At 39.7% G+C, this 23,187-nt stretch overlaps 1 protein-coding gene across 12 annotated transcripts in view; it reads left to right on the forward strand.

Moving 5' to 3' along the window:
• The window catches only part of LOC101468517 (discs large homolog 1-like protein), a 112,651-nt gene that overhangs the window by 43,802 nt on the left and 45,662 nt on the right, over positions 1–23,187 (forward strand). For 10 of the 12 annotated variants that reach the window (XM_004562104.2, XM_076876218.1, XM_076876219.1 and 7 more), the window contains 2 exons: positions 20,438–20,491; positions 22,373–22,423. In XM_004562104.2, coding sequence (XP_004562161.1) covers positions 20,438–20,491; positions 22,373–22,423 — 105 coding nt within the window. Of the gene's footprint in view, positions 1–11,134; positions 12,789–19,407; positions 20,336–20,437; positions 20,492–22,372; positions 22,424–23,187 lie in introns of those variants that run through there. The other 2 variants (XM_004562106.4, XM_076876223.1) reach the window with 2 other exon arrangements.

Genomic DNA, 23,187 nt, shown 5'->3' on the forward strand with positions numbered 1-23,187 from the left:
TGGCCATTAGTGAGTCCTTCTACTGATATGGTATAATCAGCACATAAAAAGCATCAGTGACATAAAATAAAACATGCATAAATAAATGCATGAATGCATGGATTCCTACCTTAATTACAAGATTCCAGACAGATTTGTAAAGTGCGGTAGCATGTGTAACAGTCTCAAACACTTATTTTAGTATTTGATGTTTTGTGGTACTGTAGCATATGTGTCAGAATAAGAATTTCAACATCAAGATTTAAAGAATAAACCCCTTTTTCTGCTTTAATGAGAGAAATCCAAATGAAGCATTTTCCCGTAGCTTCTTATTTTTCACAGCTGATTTCTTTCTGGGTTACAGAATAGTAAATGGTGTCTGTACTGAATAAAAACATTATTGATCTGACACTGAATGGAAGGCGAGCCACTCTGTGTTCCACCCTGCAGCAGTTTTACAGTTGTCTACAGATTTACAGCTCAGTCTATGAAAAAAGAAAAAAGTAACCCACCTCCTTGCAATAATCATATTGGCCTGTGTTCTCCCAGGGTGTTACCATTTCCAAGTCTCAGACACTTACTGCATGACTGATAGGGCATTATGCTAAACACGCCCTCACTAACACAACTCTAGGTCCCACAGAGAGAGTGTATGGATATAAATGTGGTGTGATACATTTGACACTGTGTGTGTGTTGGTTATATCAAGCTTCCATTATGATACACAGAGCTTTGCAGACCCATGTCTATATGTAATAACTTTCTACTGTCTCCAGGGGGCAGCATTAAAATATATAGCCCAACCAGTATTGTGATGCTCCTAATTTCTTGCTCTTTTGCTCTTTACAGCAAAAGAGAGTTGAGGCAGAAGTGATCATAAACAGTATCTTTGTAGTGGAGTGGAAGCACTTCAGCCACTGTCTGTGCTTTTTATCTGTGCTTTTTCTAATCTTTGATGATTTCACTTGCACTTCTTCCTTTTCGTCGTAAAATCATCTGTCACTTCCTTTCCTGATTATAATAATAATAATAATAATAATAATGGATTGGATTTATATAGCGCTTTTCAAGGCACCCAAAGCGCTTTACAATGCCACTATTCATTCACTCTCACTCTCACATTATACCTAAATGTTAACCAGCATTCAGCCCACGCATACTGTCATCTCTATAGTGCTATGCATTGCAGGACTCCCTGTAGCTTGTGAACTGGTTCTTAGTCTTTCTCTCTTTGGGACTATAAACCCCACATTAACTTGCAAGTGCTAATGGCCAGAGCCAGTTAAGGTTTTGATGGTTTAGATTGTTGAGCTAACAATACACAAATGTTCATTAATCTTTAATCAAATTGTTTAAAATGTTCAACACTTTTTGAAAAAACCATATAAAGCATAACAGTATGATATAGTTTTGGAATCATATGGATTTTAGACTGGACTTTATCTCAGTGGTGTCTGTTGCTAAGCCTCTTCCTCGATGACAGTAATGTTATTGATTCTAAACGCTATCAGCGCTCCAGTCAATCCATCTGTATAGGTAGCCTGGATGTTGACTTTTGGCTGTACTTTGATAGTGTTATTTGCTACCAGCAGGCAAATATAGTTTGAGTCTCTTTATAGCACACACAAAAGGTTAACCCTACACGCTTAAAATGGGTTTTTTTTGTGCACACAAACAGCAGTCCTCTCTTTCACTGCCCCACCCATTTCTTTCTATAATTGATGAATAGTAAACAAGAGGTATGAAGGTCATACTGGCTCTCCAGAAAGAGCTCTAAAAGCCTTAAAGATGTGTTTAGTGGTCAAAGGAAATGGGTGTGGAGAGGGTTGGGCAGAGTAGGGAGACAGAGTGGGAGAGAGAGTAAGACACAGACGGAGACAATTAGTGACTGATTAGATATCCGATCCTAAAATCATAAACTATCCATCATAAAATGTCCGTCTGAGCATACAGCGAATCAAGCGACAGAGGTCAGCTTGTCGATCATGTTAGGACTGTTAGTTGGAATAGTCTGAATGTAAAGTATCAGCAGGAGAGGCAGTACATCGGTTTTCTGTTTGGTTTCACATTGTCTGCTGTCTGTCAGATGTTCCCACTCAATAGAAAAGTGTTAAAATGTATTTAATCACAGCAGATTCCAGTATTATCACAAGCAAAAGGTGTAAAAGACAGAGTAACAAATTTACAGTGGTTGTTTTATTCTAAGAATGAGGTCTAAAAATATCCTCTATATATGTCGGTAATATTAAAATGGAAAATGTGTGGGAGCTACGTCACAAATGCTTTAGCTATACTGCCTTTTTGCACAGTACAGTTCAACCTACTCTCCCCAGCACACACACACACACACACACACACACACACACACACACACACACACACACACACACACACACACACACACACACTGCTTCAGCAGAGAGTGGCTCATTATCCTCCTCTTCCTGAGAAGACTTTCCACTCTCCCAGCACCTCATGGGATACCAATGTGCATGTGTAGGCTTTTCTTTCACAGCTGATTGTGGATTTGTCGTTCCTACTATTTCACCTTGTACATTGGTCTGATGGGAAACCTAGGACCCCAGTATGCTTGTGTGCGATTAAACTCCAAGTCTAATATTTGAGTGGGCACTATGTAATTAAATAAAGTAAGTTTTTTTTTTTTGGAGTCTTCACACCATAGCTGTGAATTTTCACCTCCCACACTCAGAATCTATACATCATGGCCTCATGGAAATGAAAAAGCGCTTTAATGCTGAATAAATGAGAAATCACAAACAGGTGCCGCGAGACAGAAGTGGTTCTTTATTCTTCTTCTGCTGTGATAGTGCTCTGCTCACATCATATGGAAACACACACTGGGGCAACTTGAAGGTTAAAAGCAATGACTTGGAAACATTAACGTGTTCAGACTTGCTCGGAAACCCTCGGGGCATCATGACTGACGTGCCCTGCCTGCTTTCTTTCATTCTGATCAGCTGCTACATGAAATCGTAAATGTTGTGTGATTCTGCAGAACAGAAGGAATGATCTCAACAAAGTAGCCTCGCTGTATCTTCCCTCTTTTATTATAAATGATAGCGCGGTGGTGATGTCATGAGTGGGTGGGATTATAATGCAAATGTATACCGTCCGGACCGTCATTGTGTGTCGTAACTAATGAGCACCGCCTCTGATGCTAGCCAACGCTGCAGGTGGCATCAACTGTTGTCATGGTGATACTGCTGCGCTGATCACCAAAGGGAGAAATTTGGGTTTTTGTGTGTTTTTGTGTGCACGAGAGAGTGTTAAAGTTAAAAAGGAAAAAGTAGATGAACATTTGTATATAAACTTGCTATCTTTATATGTGATCTCACACACACGCACACACACACACACACACACACACACACACATTGTGTTGTGGCCATGAGTAGTGCAATGGATTTGCGCTGCTTGAGAGTGTGTGAGGTGTTGCGTCACCTTCTGTGAGTGGGATGAAGCTTGCATATCAGCTCTCTCCCACACACACTGAACACACACACACAGACATCTCCACACGCTCCCTCTCCATCAGTCTCCTACCTCCAGCCTGTTCTCTGGTTATGCTGATATAATCAGCACAGATTAGCTGACCACAAGCAATCACTTAATATGTCCACTAACTAATGAGACTGAACACAACATAACGATGTCTCCATCCATCTTGTGTGATTACTATGGGATGGTTTGACACTACAGGTGGCTTGACCTATTCACCGCTACTTGAGAAATTCATGACTGGATATAAGTGCTGATTGTGATGTAAATCAGAAGCCTTGAGTGTCACTGCTTCATTAGAGCATCGGCTTTTCATTTTAGAGCAACAATGTCTGCTTGTGTATTATTATTACTACCAGGCAGAATAATATTGGCACCTTTGTTATGCAGTCACACATGGATGTGCTACAGTAAGTGACAGGCTCATTACTGTACACCATAAGGCACAGATTATAATTGGAAAAGCTTTTGTTGCACAGAGAATATGAGCCAGCAAACAGCAAGCTTTGTCCCACGTTAATGATGCCATCCCTCTTGACTTGTAATTGTGCCTCCTTGTAGGACAATGAGTGTGCGTCTTGATTAAAATTAAAGTTTAATCCTGTGACAGAAATGAGCAGCAGCACCACCAGTAGTGGCTTCTCTCACAGTTTGTCCCTTTCTTCAAGTAGGTATGATCAAATCTTTTATATCACTTCAGCAAATTGCCTCTGGAAAAAGTCCTAAAACAGATATGAATATGCAGAGTCAGCAGGGAAGGGATTCGATTTTGGTACCAGAAGCTTTCTTGTATTTGTTTGCTTGTATTAGAGCTGGCTGTGGTTGCATGCAGGTAAACAGTCCATAATAAGAGCAAGACAGGGATTGCATTTTGAGAAAGATAATATGCAGAGTGACAGCAGAGGAACTAGTGATGTCAGCTGGCTTCCAGAAACGTTCAAAATCTGGTTCCCAGATTGTAAATGAAATGACTTGTCCGTGTTAACAACCAGGCCAGGGTTTCTGTCACTTGGAAGCCAAATATGCACTAGTTCCAGTTAGTTTTTTAATGTTCTGCATGATAGGTACAAGTGGGTGTCTTCTGATGTTTCTTCTTTAAGAAAGTAACAGCATGAGACATTTTAATGTCAGTACTAACACTGTCAAAATTTCCACATATCCTATGAGCAGCAATACCATAAAATTTCAGTAAAGGTAAGATTTCAGCATCATGATGCTGCAGTGGTTCGTACTGTTGCTTTAAACCAAGTAGGTCTTGGATTCAAAGCACCATCTGCTCGGTGCATGGTGGATTTGGGGGCCTTTCTGTGTGGAGTTTGTGTATTCTCTGTGTGTCTGTGTGGGTTCTCACCTGGTACTCCAACTTCCTCCCACAGTCCACAGACATGCAATTAGCGGGGTTAGGTTAACTGGTGAATCGAAATTTCCCAAAGGTGTGAATGGCTGTCTGTCTCTGTGTATCAGCCCTGCAACAGATTGGTGGACTGTCCAGGATGTACCCTGCCTCTTGCCCTATAGTCCCCGCCCCTCCTACAATCCTGCATTGGACAAGTGGAAGTAAATGAATAGATGGGACAGTAAGACTTAAAGATATCAGCTTTTCAAGAGCATTTTGTTAAAATGAATTTAACTTATTAGACTCACTCACCAAGAATGTACAGATCCGGTCTCTATTTCAGCTGCCTGCATCTTTAGGGATGTCATTGTTTCCTTTAGAAATGATCTGTGACACTGTTTTTCCTTGCTGTGTTTTGCTGTTGGTGGGGGCTTTTTTCCCTTCGTTTTTCTTTTGATGCGTGCAGTATAGTGCTGCACTTTCATCATTCCACATGTTGTTATTGTCCAGAATAAAATATGGCCAGGTTGTTGAAAATACCATAAAAACTACTGGTACTAAAGAAGCTTTTGTTATGACAGTTGCTTAGATAATAACAAGCATTTTTCCTACATCGATTTAGAAACGTAATATTTTCTTTGTAATTTTTATTTGACATTTTTGCATTTTTGCAATAAGTTTAGTGTAAAATGGTCAGCAGATAAACTGGTAAGTAGTTGCTGCTTATCCTCCTGTCTTTGGATCTTTGGCAGTGCTTTAATATGAGTGTGTGGTTGTGCTAGAGTAATAAATGTATTCAAAAGGAACTAATGAGTAGAAGTTTTTTAACACCCACAGTTTTAAGTCACTTTTTTTGTTGCACTGCTGTAAGGACTCCAGCTCCTTCATCTCTGCCAGGATTAGGCAGAGTGCCTAGAGACTGAAAACAGAGTTTGTAATTAAGTCATGGAGGAAGAGATCACCATCCTGGCAGTCACAGTGGGCACACTGATAGACAAAGAAAGAAAGTGTCAGTTACAGTGACTGTAATTGACACCGAGACCACTTTCTTAACAGACAATACCATTACAGCATGTATTACTTCACTCTGAGCTCTGGCTCACAGTTGGAGGGATGCACATGCAGTCTAGTTAACAGAAGCTATGGTTTCACCAGCATGTATGAGTGACACAGATAGATGGGGAAAGAGAGCGCGGTGAACACCACGGCGAACGAACCTCTCAGTAATTGTTGAACCTTGCGCGCTTAATTCAGGAAACGATCGTACACAACATCCCCACAAGTAGGATCGCTTCCTGAGGTCAACAATCAGAGGAGGAGGAGGTGTTTACGACAGTACAGAAGACTCGGCCCTGCTCCTGTTGACCCCACTAACTTTCCTATTACAGCATGTTATCCCACTTGTAGTATTTATGATAAGGAATAGTGGCATGAGATTGAAAATAAGTCACTATTGCAGTAAACAAATCCTCCAGAAATCATTTCTTTCTTGTCGATCAGTGCTTCACATTAGCTGAAGTTAAATCTTCAGAACTGTAATAATCCCATTATGTTATGATAAAGGCCACACTTCTGTGGGTACAACGTGTTTACAGTGTGTTTCTAAGCCATGTTCTTATCGATACGCTAAGACGCTGTCGATTCAGGATGAATGTTGTTTCAAATAGGGATCCACAGACTCTGAATCTGTGGGTTTTTGTTGTGGTTATTTATTTACATGACAGGAAGCAATTTGATCCATATGAGAAATAAGGGACATATTTCAAAGTCTTTTCACCAGCTCCTTGTTTTACCTGCGCCTGAAGCCCAGGTACAGTCTGAAAGAGTGTAGATGTAGTTCATCCACAGAATGAGGAAGCTGATAATAGTAATGTATTGCCACAAGTAGTTTCTTTATGAAAATAAGATGTATGTCAATGCTTGTATGTCTGTGCACTACTGATTCTGTGGGAAACACTGATCGTGCAATTTTTGAACATGAACAACACTGATGTGTCGCAGCATATCTTATTTGTTAACGTTGTGATATCGGTCAACAGATACGGGTGGTAAACAGGGACATCCATTTCAAGTTATGTTAGATTTTTATTTAAATAAATAGAATTTTCTTGCTGTCAATTTCCTGAATTTCAGCTAAATAAGCTGTTAGAGCTCAGGTAACCATTTGCTATAGAATATTTGTGCTCTATTAAATTTCTGGCTGGTGAAAAAAACTGAATGAAGTGTCTGCCAAGCTTGATCTCCTCTTTGTCTCAGTTAGTTAAGGACAATATTAAATCTTATTATTTTACAGACAGACAACATTTAAATCTTTAACAGCAAAAGCTTGTCAAAGCCTTCCAGCTCCAGCCCAGAGCACATCTCTGCTCTAGTCATAACAGACTCTGTAAATTAATACTGATTTCTGCTGCTGGTGTGTGATATATGATAATGAAGATCTCAGGCTGCAGCCTCACATGTCTGATCACCCACTGGATCCATGGAGACCACAGCTCCTGTTGGTCTTTTTTACAAGCTTTACTTGTGGATCGTGTCAGAGCATCTGCTGCCATTATTCAGTCGATTTGTGTCTGTTTAGAAAAGTCAGTGACATGACAAATAGTACGCGCATTTGTTAACAGGAAATGCCTTTTAAATGCTGTTAGACCTGGTGCCAGTGCTAATTGGACTGCGCACTTCTTGAACTCTTCAGGCCGTATAATTACACCGAAAATGTATTTTACAGCCTTTACCGTAATATTTACCGTAATATGTACCATCAGTTTCAATTAAGATGAAGTGATTCCAAGATGAAGCCAAGCACTCGACAACTGAAGCTTCAAAATACTCTGAATTATACCATTATACCATCAAGAAACTACAAAATGTAACATTTTGTGGGATTGGAAAACTGGACAGCATTCAAAGCTCTATACCTGTGTGTTCATTATTATGACAATTATTTTGCTCACCTAAGAGTCAGTAAATGATTTGAATTTTTTGAGGTGTGGGGCCTCAGTATCTGAGTGGGACACTACATAAATGTAAGTCAGTACTCATGACGTCACCTTCATCGTATCTGTGTGCGTGCATTCTAGCCTCCTCTCAGTTCTCCATCTGTCTGTGGAGTCTGAGGCCTCCTGCTGGGGACAGCCAGGATTACAACCTAGTCTCCAATCTGGAGAGAGTGGAGTTTATTGATTGTAGTTAATTGTTTTCGGAAGTCTGTTCTGCAAATCCTCTCAGCCTCCAGCCAAGATGCTGTCTCCTGTCACATGTCTGTTTTTGCTGTCAAACACTTGATCCTCGCTGACGGCTCTTGATGTGGTCAGTTTTTGGCTTTTAGAGATAAATAGTAAAACATTTTGCTTGAGTGAAGCATGAAGGAGCAAAAAAGACATGGCCCACATCTTCACTTTTTACAGGAAAGAAAGGATTGTGTGAATTCAGTGCTTTGAACATTTTTCATGTGTGTGACTGTGTGTGCGTGTGTGCATGTGTAAAAGAATAATTAATATCTATTACAGTAATTGCATGGAGCACAAAAGGTTTTATACTCAGCAAATAAGGTTGTTTTTTTTCTCCTGGATAGTCGGGTTGTTCTGACCCAGAAGAGAAAATAACTACTCAATTAAACCAGTGTGCAGAACTGATGGTGTAACGTTGGCTGATTTATTATTTTCCTAATGTTTTTCTGTTAAAAAAATTAAATTAAAACATTACATAGTGGTGTCAAATTAGAGTGGGGGTAGAAAGCTAAGTAGAGCTTGACACAGTGTAGGCAGGCTGAGTCAGATGATTTCTAATAAAAAGATTTGGGGGTGCAGTGTCAAGTTTGTCCCACCTTTAGTACTAATGGAGTAATCACAGCAGGGACTAGAACCTGACTGACAGATTATACTTCTCTCATATGAGCCTCCACACTGCAGCATTGTGGATTAGGCTCTAAGATGTGAAATATCTTATTCTCACATCCTTGTTTCTTCTCCTTGTCTGCCCTCTCCACCCCATCCCTGTATTTTCATGTTTCAGCAGCAGCCTCCACCCCTCCCTACCCCGCCCTCTAGCACTATATTAGTGCTGGCTTCATTTAGCGCTGTGATGCTAACAGCCTATTCTTCTTGCTCATCCTCTTCTGACTGAGCGCTTAGCCTGCAGCGCTAGCAGTACTTTACACAGGGAACACACACACTCTCTCTCACACACACACACACACACACACACACACACACACACACACACACACACACACTCATAACGCACTGGGCCGCTACAACAGGCTTTCTCTCTGCCACCCTCGCCCTCTCTCCATCTCTTTGTGCTCTCCACATGGGTGCTGCTTTTTAATGTGCCTTATCTCTATTTGCTTCTCTTTTGCTTATCAGCTTGGTTTGGGGCCAGTTGTGCTATATATTAACTGACATTATAAAGACATCAGGCTCATAGCTACAACCAGATGGGTGTATGTGTGTGTGCATTTCTCTTGCTCCAATGGCAGATCCTGTTCTTTCCTAAATACCAACTGTAGGCTGCCAGAAGCTATATTTAAACTGATCTGGGAAAAAAAATAAGCCTTTTCTCAGTCACTGTGCACAGGCTCAACTGATATCAGTAGGGTTTTTATAGTCGTATCTATGCATCTACTTAAATGTAAAAAAAAAAGAAGGTGAATTTATTGATTTATTTTTAAGTGTTGCCAAGTGTTGACTTTAACCCAAATCAGTTAATAGTATGAATTCCTGCTGGTTATCTAACCAAGTCCATCTAAGTTTGTTAAAGAGACACATACATTTTTCTAAACATGTAAACTGCAAGTTCTTCAATAACCTTGAATATCTGAATGTTTTCTGGGGTATAAGGTTGCATAGGTATATAATTAGTTCCATCTGAACAGGAAGAAAACACAAGAAGTGTCAAGTTTATACTTTACTAAGATTATACTGGTCCTTGGTGCTCTTTCACAGTTCATCCACTGTTAGAAACAAGCCGATTTTTTTCCAACTTTCCTCATAATGAGAAAGTTTGAACAGCAGATGGATAGTGCTTCTGTGTTTCCAGCCAGAGCTGTGTCCCTGAAATGACCCTCTAGCTGACATCATATGGAGCCAAGAATAGAAAAAAGAAAAAAACCTGTCTGAAACGTCGCAAAACAATGAACAACAAAGGAAAAGCTCAGTAGGCCCACAATGCCAAATATCTTTTTTTGCATAAAGGTGCAATGCCACATCCCATATTACTCGTTATTACTTATACTGCAACACCTCTTCAGCGCTGCAAGTGTAGTGCAGTGACAAAGTATTTGCCCCCTTCCTGATTTCTTTTCTTTATTTGTCACACTTTTATGTCTCAGATCATCAAACAAATCTTAATATTAGACAAAGGAACTTCTGTAAATACAAAATGTTTGATTTTTTGTTGTTGTTGTTGTTGTTCATTGATCGTTTATTAAGGGAAGAAAAACCTACGTGGTCCTGTGTAAAAAGCAATTACTCTTCTTTGCTGAATTATTTTAATCCAGTCACATTGGAGGGTTTTGGAGCATGAACGATGTGGTCATGCCAAAGAATCTTAGTTGGCTTTAAGTCAGGACTTTGATTTGGCCACTCCAAAACCTTCATTGTGTTTTGTTTTTTTAGCTTTTCAGGGGTGGACTTGGTGTTTCCAGTCACTGTCCTGCTGAATAACTGAGTTTGAACTTCAGCGCGTGAACTGATAGCTGGACACTTTCCTTGAGGATTTTCTGCAGTGGGACAAATACTTTTTCGTGGCACTGTATGCAAGAAATAAATAAAAAAACACAATTTAGATGGTTATGTATTAAGTTTCCATACCTGACCACAACTGTAAAAGATCAAAGGCGTACCTTCTGCCATAGATAAATTAAAGCCTGAAACATATAATAAGCAACCACATCATGATTCACAAAGAGACAGTGAAGTAGGCCAAGGCATACACACAAAACGCGCTTGCAAACACTGCATTCCAGCTGACCCGGCCTGTCTTGAGATGCTTTAAAAGAGCAAGACAAAGGTTGATGGAAGCGACCGCAATCCACCAATCACAGCACTCCCTTCTTTGTACACACACACACTGTGACTCTGAGCGCTGTATTGCTGTCCTCGGTTGCCTATCGATTAGTTATGCCTGGCTGCTGTCATGTGCAGGAGTCCGGGGAAGCCCCCTAATTGGCCAGTCCGGGAAAGAGAGAGAAAGAGAGAGAGAGAGAGGTGGATGCTGAGGGAAAGAGGCACCATAGAAAGATGAGAGCAGCTGAGGGATGTGGCTAATTCAATCTATCATACCATGAAAACAAGACAAGATGAGAGAAGGAAGATGATGAGAACTCTTTCAGACCTTTTTTTAAATTTCTGCTGGATTTAAAGAATGAATATAAATCTTAAGAGAAAAGGGAAATGCAATATAGGACTTTTTGGAATATATAAATGTGATGAATGCTGAGGGGCCAACACTTTTGATACAAAACTGGAGTGTGCTGTCGGTGGATAATGTGAATTACTCTGACTGAAGACTGGAGTAGACTAACCACAGGAGTGAGAAATCTTCCATTGGAGCACTGTCTACAGAAACAAAGCAGGACTGGAAGGAGTGGTCAACTTGTCCAAGTGGCTTTCCTGTTTCTTTTTGGGACCCAGCTTTTATTATCCTACTGCTACCATACCACTGAGAGATGGTGAGAGTGTTAAAAATGCTAATAAAGGAGGATGCTTTGCTTTTGACGACTAATTCACACTCAAATCCGTAAGGGAAAGGAAACACGAGTAAAGTTGCCTAAAGAGGAGGGATTACTTTATTTTTTTTTATTCCGGTGAGATTTACTTATTGACATATGAGAAAAAAGGGCTGAAATACCTACTTTGTACTGGATGCGGAGAGGGATTGGTTGTTCTTGAGAGGCATGACCTACATTATTCAGACAGAAGTGATGGTGAGGAGCATCTCAGTAAAGGAGAGAGTGTGGTAAGCGATAAATAAAAAAACAAAACATAAAGACGACAGAGAGGATTTCTTTGTGTTTTTATGAATCTTTGTCAGTATGAACACTTATTTCCACAGCCATGAGTTTTGTTGTAGCCCTAAAAAGCCCAGCGGTGGCACCACAAAGGGCAAATCTGGCAAAGGGAAGGCCAAGTCGAGCAAGAGCCACTCTCACTCGAAGCGTAACCAGAATTTATTGCAAGTACAGACGCCGAGTAACCAACTGCAATCTTCGCCTCGACACTCACCAAAGCGCCACCCGCATTCACCAAAGCCAAAGCAACGGCATCCGCCAAAACAGCTCACTCCGTCTCCCTCTCCCAGCTACTACCACATAGCGCCACCATCTTCCAGTCATCAGCTATGCCCGCCATCACCAACTTGCCATCTGGCCCCACAGTCCCCAAACAGTCTATTTCCTTCGCCAAGCCACCATCAGCTTCACCTATCGCCAGGCCACTATCACTCCCCCAACGACCACTTGCTTCACCTGTCAGCAAGTCATCATCAGCTGCAGCATCATTCTCACAACCAGTATCACCCATCAGCCTCGCCCAGTCACATGCTCTCTTCACATTCGACTCATCAAATCTACCACCAGCAGCAGCAGCTCCGCTCCCCCAGTCACCACTCACTGTTCCAGCAGTACCAGCACCACCACCACAACTGCCCTTCTCCTCTTCCTCATGCCTCCCAGTCGCTTTCTATCCATCCTTTTCACTCTCCACAGCTCCCCTTGTATTCCGGGCTGGGGGGTAATGGGTGGAGCACACTTCCTACCAACCTCGCCAACAGGGGCTGTAGAGGGAAGTTTCCCAATCTTAGAGACAGCGTGAAAAAGAGTCCCATAAAGAGCAAAGGCAAAACAGGAGGCAGGCTGTGGCCCAATGACACGTATATCTGGACTGCACACTCAATGGAGACACCCCCACATGTGCCACTCATACACCACTTCCCACGAATACAAGCCCATGTACAGGTAGGTTATAGGTGGAAGTATGTCAGACGTGGACAGCAAAGGCGGGAACAGCGTTATTTCCCATCTATCTCTACTGAGTGAGATGCTGATACCAGAAACAATTTTCAGTTATGCATTGTGCAGATGCACTTGTGGTGGATTTTGCCTGTTATTAGTGCTAAATAAAGTCCTGAACAAATACTTCCCGCTTTTTTTGATAAGCAGTCAAGCTAATGATTGATTATAAAAGAAAATTAATCATTTACTATTTCATCCTCAAAATTTCAATAGGTGTAGAAGTAACTATAGCCTTGGTATCTAGAACTAGGTTTGGGATGGGGGAGGGTGTCCTGCATGTACTGTAGACCATTCTGCTAGGTGGATTTATTGGTATTGTAAGGAAAGGGCCACCTTTAGTCCATTGTATCATTTGAAAGATAACCTCATGCTAACTACAAAGAAATCTGTATTATTTCTTTGAGTATATCACATTGGTCTGTAGTTCAGTTTCAGAGAGCATATACTTCTACTTAACATATATTTCTATGTCACTATTTTCCAGCTATTTTATTGGCCACTGCATTTTGGGCAAATTGCTTTCTTAGTGTTTGTTTGTAGAAAGATCTTCAAATGAAAAGCTACACACTTATATAGGGGTGATATAGAGAGTGTGTTACAAAAAGGGAAAAAAAACACATGGCAGTAGAGAACGAGACATTCACTGATTTTATACAGGACACTGTGTCCTTTACTGACATAACATCTGATAAGAGCTTCAATTGTATGGAAATAATAGCATTGATTACTATGTTCAAAGTACTGCTAGAATCAATATAAACTGGCTACATTAGTCCCTAAAAGAAAGATGGAACAGTGAGCAAGGAAGAAGTGTAATTTGTGACAACAGCCTCCTTCAGACTCAGAGTATTGCTATCTCATTTCATTTATTTATTTATTTCACACTTGGTACAACAGTTTCCACAGTTAGTTCTTTCAGACAAACCAACCACACTTTCTATCGGTAAAGCACTGCAACCATGTGTGAATAGGAGCAGGAAGAAGAAAATATTCTTATTAAACCCTGCCCCATATCTACAATACAACTTATATTGCAAGTGGGCACCAAAAAGCAAGGAACAAACTAACATTTATCTCCGGTCCTAACGCAAACCAAACAACAAATTTACAATCAGAATATACCACTCCACATAGTAACAAGGATAAAAGATAAGTAAATAAAATAAAATGAGGCAAAAAATAATGGAGGCAAAAAATAATGGATCCTTTTTTAATTAACTCCAATTTCGTTCACGTTCTTCATATTGAGTTATCGTTTTAGACATGCAACACTTTTTAAAACACTATAAATTTATACAGTTCTTTAAATTATAATGAAGAGAGTTCCACAGTCGTATACCCCTAACCGATCGACTCATTAATCTTTGTGTAGTCCTAGCTAGCTGATGCTTAAAATAAAATTTGCTTCTGCTGTCTTCTCCCCCCGAACACATTGAAAATAATCTTTGTAACTTAAAAGACAAAATTTTATTTTTAGCCTTAAACATAATTAATAGTGTCCGTAATTTCACTAAATCTCCTAATTTTAATAATTTCAATTTTATAAATAATTTATTTGTATGTTCTCTATATTTAACGTTATGAATCATTCGTATCACTTTCTTCTGCAATAAGTTTAGAGGTTTTATAGCATTCTCATATGTATTCCCCAAACTTCCACACAGTAACTAAAGTATGAGAAAAACAATGAAAAATATAAAATGCGCATTGTTTTGTCATCTAATAAATCTCTTACATTTCCCAAAATATAAATGTTTTTAACCATCTTCTTTCTAATACTCAATATGTGATTTCCACGTCATATTTTCATCTACTATTACACCCAAAAAGCGAAATTCAGCAACTCTTTCAATCAATTCTCCATTAATGGACATAATGACTTCTTCCTCCTTTACACGATTGCCAAATATCATGAATTTCGTTTTTGTCAGATTCAAAAATAATTTATTTACATCAAACCATTTTTTTAATCTTAACATCTCAGAAATCATAATTTCAAATCTTTCAAATTCACTCCTGAGCAATAAACATTTGTGTCATCTGCAAATAAAATAAAATTTAACCTTTTTGATACGTCACAGATATCATTAATATATAAATTAAAAAGTTTAGGTCCCAAAATAGAACCTTGAGGAACGCCACATACAATCTTCAATCTTTCAGAGGTATTGCTGAGTTAATGTACATATTGGGACTTATTTTCTAAATAACTCCTTAACCAATTCAATGCCACTCCTCTCACACCATAAGTATACAATTTAGAAATCAAAATAGAACGTTGTAACGTGTCAAAAGCTTTTTTTAAATCAACGAATACCCCGACTGTGTATTTATTATTATGGGTTGCAGATGAAATATCGTCAATGAAAGTCAACAATGCTAATGCCGTTGATCTATTTTTACGAAAGCCAAATTGATTTTCATTTATTAGTTGATTTTTTTCAATAAAACTATCAAGTCTTTACGCAAAAAGTTTTTCAAGCACTTTTGAAAACTGTGACAAAAGAGACACTGGCGTTATTAAAACTATGCTTATCTCCTGATTTATATAAGGGTATCACTTTTGCCACTTTCATTCAATCAGGAAATACTCCTGATTGTAACGAGAGATTAAAAATATAGCAAAGAGAAATACTTATACAGTCTAAAGTCTTTTTAATTATAACCATGTCTATACCATCACAGTCAGTAGATTTTTTATTTTTAAAGTTTTCTACAATTGCTACTATTTCTTTTATGGTAATATCAGCTAAGAATATAGAAGTAACCACTCTACTTTCTCCTTTCTAGACTTCCTCATATTCTGGGTCGTCATTTTTTCTAATTAAATTTGCTAAAGTAGGTCCAACATTTACAAAAAAGGAATTTAATTCGTTTGCTACTTCAGTCCTGTCATCAACAACTTGACTATTCTTAATGAAATAAATAGGCCGATCTGAGGGTGTGTTCTTGTTACCCAATACTTACCCAATATTCCAAATGCCCTTAATATTATTCTTGTTTTCCTGATGGGAGGTCTACAAATACATTGGCTGCTAAAAGCAATCTCCAAGTGTTGTACTTATATCTGACCACAGTGTTATGGACAATTTAGAAGCATAAGGTCACTACAGTATTGCTGCCATTATCTTGAAGCTTCGAGTGCTTTGCTGATGTTTTCCACACAAAACTGCACTCTGGGCTGTCAAATGAATTGTAATATATTCATAGCTTGTCTCTCTTTTACTCTGAGGGATACTGGAAGTAATTCAGAAATACAGAGAAAACAGATTTAGAGCAAATGAAAGGTTTCAAAATAAAGCCTGCAGTCAATGGGACAGCACTGAACGATGATGGGCGCAGTGCAAGAGCGATTCCCAGTAATACAATCAAAAGAGCATAGCCATCCATGTGTAACAGGAAATGTGTCGTATTATATAAACTCTACAGAGATGAAGAATAGTAAAGGAAATGAATGTAACAGTGTAGCTCTCTTCTACTTGCTATAGTTATTGCGGACACGGTGATCACAGAGTTAGAAGGTAGCGATGGTGTGATTAGTGTGATTAGAGTGGTTGTTCTGAGTGGATGGAGTCATGCTCCATCTGATTAAGTTATCTGATTTTCATTGCTTGTTAGGAAGTCAGAACGAGCGATGATGTTATGATTGTATGAATGTTTGGGTCCATGTTCACCTCTGTGTACAGCCAGTGTGAGTTGGTTTTAGAGAAACGCAACACTTTGGCCTTTGTATGTGTTTTGCGCGTTCTTCCATATGTGATTGTGTGTGTGTTAGATTGCTATAGGATTCTTGATTTCTGTTTCTCCAATCATGAGTCATCTGCTAATTAATAATTACGTTGATGGTTTAGAAGCTGATTAAAGCCCGCTACACTAATGGAAAATCATTTCCCCAAGTCTACACACTCGCGCACACACACACACATATGCAGACCTCCTTCAGGACCTAATCACTTGTATGTCTCTCTGTGTGATAAGACAAACGTGGGATAGTCTGGATCTCTCTCTAAGCTGTCCTGTGTTGGACTCAACCAACCATAATGCCATGATAACACAGCTGGTGTAACACCCCTTATGTAACGACTGACAATCACTTGCACAGGATAACTAAACACTGTCTGGATATGGATGTTTTGTGTACATGTGTATTTGTGCACCGAGTGCTTGTTTGTTTATATTTGCACATTTGTACTTTTGGCCTTTTCATGTAACACAACTCTGTCCTCACACACTCAGACACACACAAATTCAAATATGTATTGATGTTACATAAGGGTGCAGTCTGACATGGCGTGCCAATGGAATCACCAGCTGAGTGATGGACTGGATTTGTCGCTTTGTGAATGGTGCGCACAAACAGAGAAAGAGACACATACGCAGAGCTTGTCTGCACTGTGCAACGCTTTTCCTCTGCTGAGGGAGTCACATAAGGTTTAGGCAAAGCGGTGGACTAGCATGCATAGTGGAATAAATTCCATACTGTGGTTAATAGGTGTTAATACAGTAGCGTCAGCTGAGGTGACTCCGTCAGTGTGTTTCATTGTCTAAGACTATTAGAATAAACAATTAACTGGTTATCTTTGTTGGTATTAACAGGTTAAGCCTACACGATAATTACAGTGACAAACAAGTTTTGGCTGGTGAAAGTCAGGAGTGTAGAGTCTGTCGTCCACAGGCTAAAATCTGGCCACCCCTCTGACCACCACACCCAACCAATGGGAAAGCCCACAGGGGGGCTGTGCATATACTCAGAACTGGAGTTACATTCAGTGAGTGTGTTTTTTCTAGCAGAATTTTTTCACTGATTGATTTTTCTGCCACCATTATACCCACACACTGACACATTTTGACAATGCAGCTATCCTTATCCTTATTATAATCATCATATGAGCTTTTACATATAAAAAACAACTTTATCGATTTTCCTAGATTATTTTTGTCAGTTGAGGCTTACATAAAAGCGATAACTTGAAGTAATTGTTTTTAAATCAGGAATTTTAGCCTACTCTTTATATTGTTGCTTCAGTTCATTGAGGTTTGCAGGCGTTCATTTATGCCTAGCTCTCTTTAGTTCCTGCTACAGCATTTCAGTCAGTTTGAGGTGTGGACTTTGGCTGGACCATTGCAACACCTTCACTCTTTCCTTTTTCAGCCATTTTCTTGTACAATTGCTGCTTGGGATTGTGTTTGGGATCATTGTCCTGTTGCATGACCCAGTTTTGGCCAAGCTTTAGCTGTTGGACAGATTGCTCCACATTTCGCTCTAGAATACTTTGGTATATAGAGAAGTTCATGGTCAACTCAGTGACTGCATGATGCCAAGGTCCTGTGGCTGCAAAACAAGCCAAAATCATTAGTTTTCCACCACCATGCTTAGCTGTAGCTATGAGGTGTTTGTGCTGATATGCTGTGTTTGGCTGTGTATTGTGGCCAAACATCTCCACTTTGGTTCTGTCTTTCCAGAGGACATTGTTCCAGAAGTCTTTGTGGTTTGTCCTGATGCAGCTTTGTAAACCTAAGCTATGCTGCCATGTTTATCGACACAAGGCGTTCTCCTGGAAACCCTTTTCAACAATTCATATTTGTTCAGTCTTTTTCTAATTGTGCTCTCGTGAGCTTTAACATTTAAAAGTCTAATTGAAGCCTGCAGAGTTGTAAAGAGGCATTCAGTTAACCCCCCCAGACCAACAAAATGCTAAAACCAAATGACAGGTGGTCACACATGCCAATGACTAATGAACCAAGTGCATTTGATTCCACTCAATGCCACCCCTAGATAAATAACAGCTTCAGCCAGGCCACCCCTATAATATCGGTCCCTGGTTACTTTGTTACAGGTTGTAGTCTCAATGTGTGCATTTGTTTGGGATCAGAAGTCATTAAGTTTTTTTCTTAAATTTCCTTATGTTGATGTGATTGATGTGAGCTTTCTAGTGGCAAAGGATAAAGAGGGTTGGTGTCCTTGTTGCAGTGATCTGCAGTGTGTTTTTCTAAAGCTTTTAAAACTGTCTGAGCTCTCTTTGAAAAGCAGCAAACTTGAGAGATCCTATTTTTGCTTTAGGTATACATTAACATTTGAATAGTGTTCTCCTAAATCAAATAACAGTCCAAAAATATTTAATACAGATATTTTCCTCTTCTCTGACATAAATACAGGTCCTCATACATCCTGACGACAACAGCTGTACCTGTCAGCATGGCCTCAGTGCCTCATTATGCAGGACTTAACCTGCTGTGTCCCAGCCTCCTTGTATCTATGTCTCTCTGAACCTTACTCCAAATTTCTTCTCACGCTGTTATTTATTTAATTTTTTTCTTTTTAAAAAAAATCCTGTATCCTTTTTTTTCTCCACTCTACATTTCTCAATATTGTTGACCAGCAGGCGGATTTCACTCCTCCCACCATACCTATAATCCTCCACACCCCACACTACCCCCTTCTGTTCCCTTGTGGGATCAAGCATCCAGCCAGCTTGACTGACAGTTCCACATGTGGCAGTGAGAGAGGAGGGGGTGGGGGGTGGGGGGGAGGCGACAGGGTGGATGAGAGGTAGAGATTAGTAGAGACATAGATGCTGTTGCTGCTCTGCTGCATGTTCATGGTTATGGTGGCCTGTTTGGTTCTCTTGCTTGTTTGATGCTAGTTTAACTTGTTAGTTTGGCAACTTTTTTTGGCGACAGAACAAGAAGCGGAGTTCTTAAATGGACTGGCACGCTGATCGCTGGGCTGTTTGAGAAGTCTAGAGCCAGTGTTAAAGGTGGACGTCAGGGCACTAGATACTCTCTGGAGAGAAAGTGAGAGGAGACGAGGGAACAGGAGTCAGTAGGTTGGAAATGGAAAGAAAAAAAAGGTGTTCATGTTCTTGCAAAATGACAAAAACGACATCCTGTAGGTATTAGTGAGTTTCCTGCCTTTTGCTTTGCATGTGATTAGAAAATAGGAAATGGAAACCAGTGTCAGTCATCTGCAGCTGCCACAACCCTAGCACAGATCGGTCCAAGCCTCTTCTTTAGAAGGAGACCGGGAAGAAAGAGGAGGCTGATTTTGGGTGCAGAAGAAAGGAATAAACACTTGTTGTAGAGTGCAGAGCGCGCATGGGAGTGAAGGGGAGATTGCGGTCGGTGGATTTATACAAAGCAGATGGATCTGGGAAGTTGACTTAATTTAAGAGATTAAATATGGATGACCTACAATAGGATGGTGGTGTAAAGTACTGTGCAGCAGTGTACAATGTTGTACTATTTTACTATTAGAAAAAACGTCTAAAATGTATCGAGTGTTTTGTGGTCCAGTTCTGAATTTTTGTTGAGACACTTTATGGCACAGTGGCAGAGCTTTAGTAAGTTGTCCTATAGCGTGGTTTGCCGTGTAGTACTGTAGTACTGCCCAGTATAAGGGCTGTGCAGTATGTCATGCAGTGTATGCCGTCGCTCCAGGGTGGTAATCTGTAGCAGATGTACTCGAAATGCTGTACCAAAACATGAGACGAGTAAGTGCTTATTGCTGCTCTCTGTGTGTTTCTCTTTGTTCTCAGCAAGAGTGCTTTGATATTAAAAGTAATTAATAATAACACCGACATTCTCTCTTTCAGGCCAACCCCCCTCCAGTGGTGGTCAACACCGACAGCGTCGACACCCCCCCATATGTGAGTACGGCTTCAGATATAAGGCTAGACTATAATTATATTTTTTAAATAGTAAGGTTGAATATAAAAACTTTACATTGAATCATTGTCTTTAGTCCATTAATTTAGTGGGTTTTTTTCTTGCCAAAAAATGTGCTTCACATGTGCAGTAATTTGAATATTTTAGAAACAATTAACGTGCACGGAGTTTTAGGTTGAAATCTCACTTTAGAATTACATGAATACAGAAAATCAGTATCTGTGGTTGTTAGATAAGTTTATTATGTAATTACTGTGGAATTAGTCCCTGCTGAACTAAAACTGAAATTAAACACAGGCAGTGAAAGATTTGTGCGCTTGCAGGTTTCACTTATTATTTCGCTGATATCATTTATGGATGCTTTTCTCCAGTAAGGACTAACTTTTCTGACACCTTTAGAGACCAGGGTATTCTGGAGCCAAAAATGCACCAGGTGCATTGCTATGTTATAATACACATGCTGTGATGCTATGATATTGACACTTGTAATGATGGTTGTGCTTCACAGTAAATAATCCAATAATTTTAAAGGGTTTCAAAGGAATCTAAGTTTTTCATCATATTCATAGTAAGTTCAATTCCATATAATCAGGCAGCACTCACCACTATGTGAATAGTGTCAGATATTAGTAGTCACAGCGTACATGGTGGCTGATGGATGATCGTGCCCTCTGTTTGAAACGACAGAAATTCACAATCTAAACTAATCTGAGCGCACAGAGGCACAGATTACAGCCAAGGGGATTACATGGGCCACTGGGATGCCGCTCGACCACTGTGTTTACGTGTTTATCAACTATGTGTGTGTGCGTGTCATCTCGCCCGCAGCAGCTGTATCTCCTAGTTTCAACTGAGCCGGACTCAAAATATATTGAGATCAGATTTAATTCTGTGCTCTTTACATTCAGTCTTAAAACGTGGATGTTAATGTGATTTATAGTACAGACGGTCCAAGCTGAGCCATGTGATTGGCCCACGGGCAAGCCATCAGGGATGCTCTTAAATATGACATCATAGACGCATCATCGCATTACGGATCTAATCTGCGGGATTCATGCATCAGTCATAAATAATCAAATTCCTAAATTCTCATTTCTTCAGTTCACATACTTGTTGCAGTCTGTCGTACCTACAATAGGCAGTGTGTTAGTGATCAGATAATCAAGTCACATTTTTAGTTAGAAGTAAACAAACGTTGTCAAGCTCCTACTAATGTTCAGAGATAGCAGCTTACTTTGGTGTGCTTCAGTGTCTGCTGCACTAAGACAGGGTTTTACGTTTAATCTCTGGTGACTTCTAACTACACAAAATGTAGTTTCTCTTTTATGTGAACAAATTTTACCTCATATTTTACTTTCACCTCAAGAACATTTTTACATGATTAAGATTGAGGGGTTTTTTTTTTTTTAAACATTTAAAAAGTTGTGGTCTATGTGACATTTAACTTGTGATGTAAAAGTGTAGGCGGTCTCACCAAAGATGCTCTGTTCTTCTTAACATCTAAAGGGTAACTACTGCAAAGATGAGTGTAAAGCCCAGATTTGTACAATAACTTCATGACATATTTTGTATCACAACTTTCTTTCTTTGCAAACATTAATCTTTCAGTAACATTTGAATGCCTGACCTGAAAAAAACTGAAGCAGTCTGAATCCTGAGCTTATTTGATTGATTGATTGATTGATTGATTGATTGATTTTTTGGCTTGCAGAGTTTTTATGTTTTGAAACATTGGCCATGTTTAATATAAACATCCAGCACTGTAACAGTGACAGAAAATAAGGAAAAGCGAATGTGGATTAAAGAAAGAGTTTACTCTCACTGTTCATTTTCATCTCTCTCTTTTTTTATCTTTCAAACAGGTCAATGGAACAGAAGCAGACTATGAGTATGAGGAAATCACGTTGGAGCGGGTAAAAACATACAACACACCATCACCATGTGTGGCCATCACATAAATTCTACATGTACTCAGCTCGACGTACAGTAGTCACAACACGGCAAAAACTAAAATGAAAAATTTATAATAGTTCAGCCTTAAAACCTGATAAAGATTCAAAGTTTTTTGTCTGTTCTTTTTCTTAACAAACTAAATATGTCACAAAATTAACTAGTTTTTTGACTCTAAAAAAATCTAAATCCTTAATAAGGCTGAGAAAACACAATGATTTAAGTCAGAAAACCCATCCCTGTGTTAGCTGCCTTTGTCCCCGGTTATTTTCCTCTACTTCAGCTCGTCATTCTGCTTTTCCTTAACTTAGCCTGATCATTGGTCTGATTCTGTTGGACCTCTTTCCCTGTCCTCTCTTTCTTTTCCATCCTTCTTCCCTTTCCATGCCTGGCCCCTTCCTCCTTCATTCTCATTACATGCCCCTTTCTCTCATGCCTAAGGCTGTCTCTGCACCTCCCTCTCTCTCGCCCTATTCTCCCATGACCTGGTTCTGTCTGCTTGACTGGATCTGCTTTAAAGACGCCATGGACGTACACGCAAACACAGGCGTAGACATTATACTTAGCCATTATACTAGCCTTGAATCCAGTGACAGAGTGCAAGTGAGAAAGCACCATGCCAGTGATCTACTATATGCCAGCTGGCGATATCTGGAAACATCTGTATCTCTTTTACATGTTGACTTTTTTTCCACTGCAAATTACTTTGGAAAGAGAAAATGATCCA

This window comes from Maylandia zebra, linkage group LG17 (genome assembly GCF_041146795.1).
Source record: "Maylandia zebra isolate NMK-2024a linkage group LG17, Mzebra_GT3a, whole genome shotgun sequence".
Classification (NCBI taxonomy): Eukaryota; Metazoa; Chordata; class Actinopteri; order Cichliformes; family Cichlidae; genus Maylandia; species Maylandia zebra.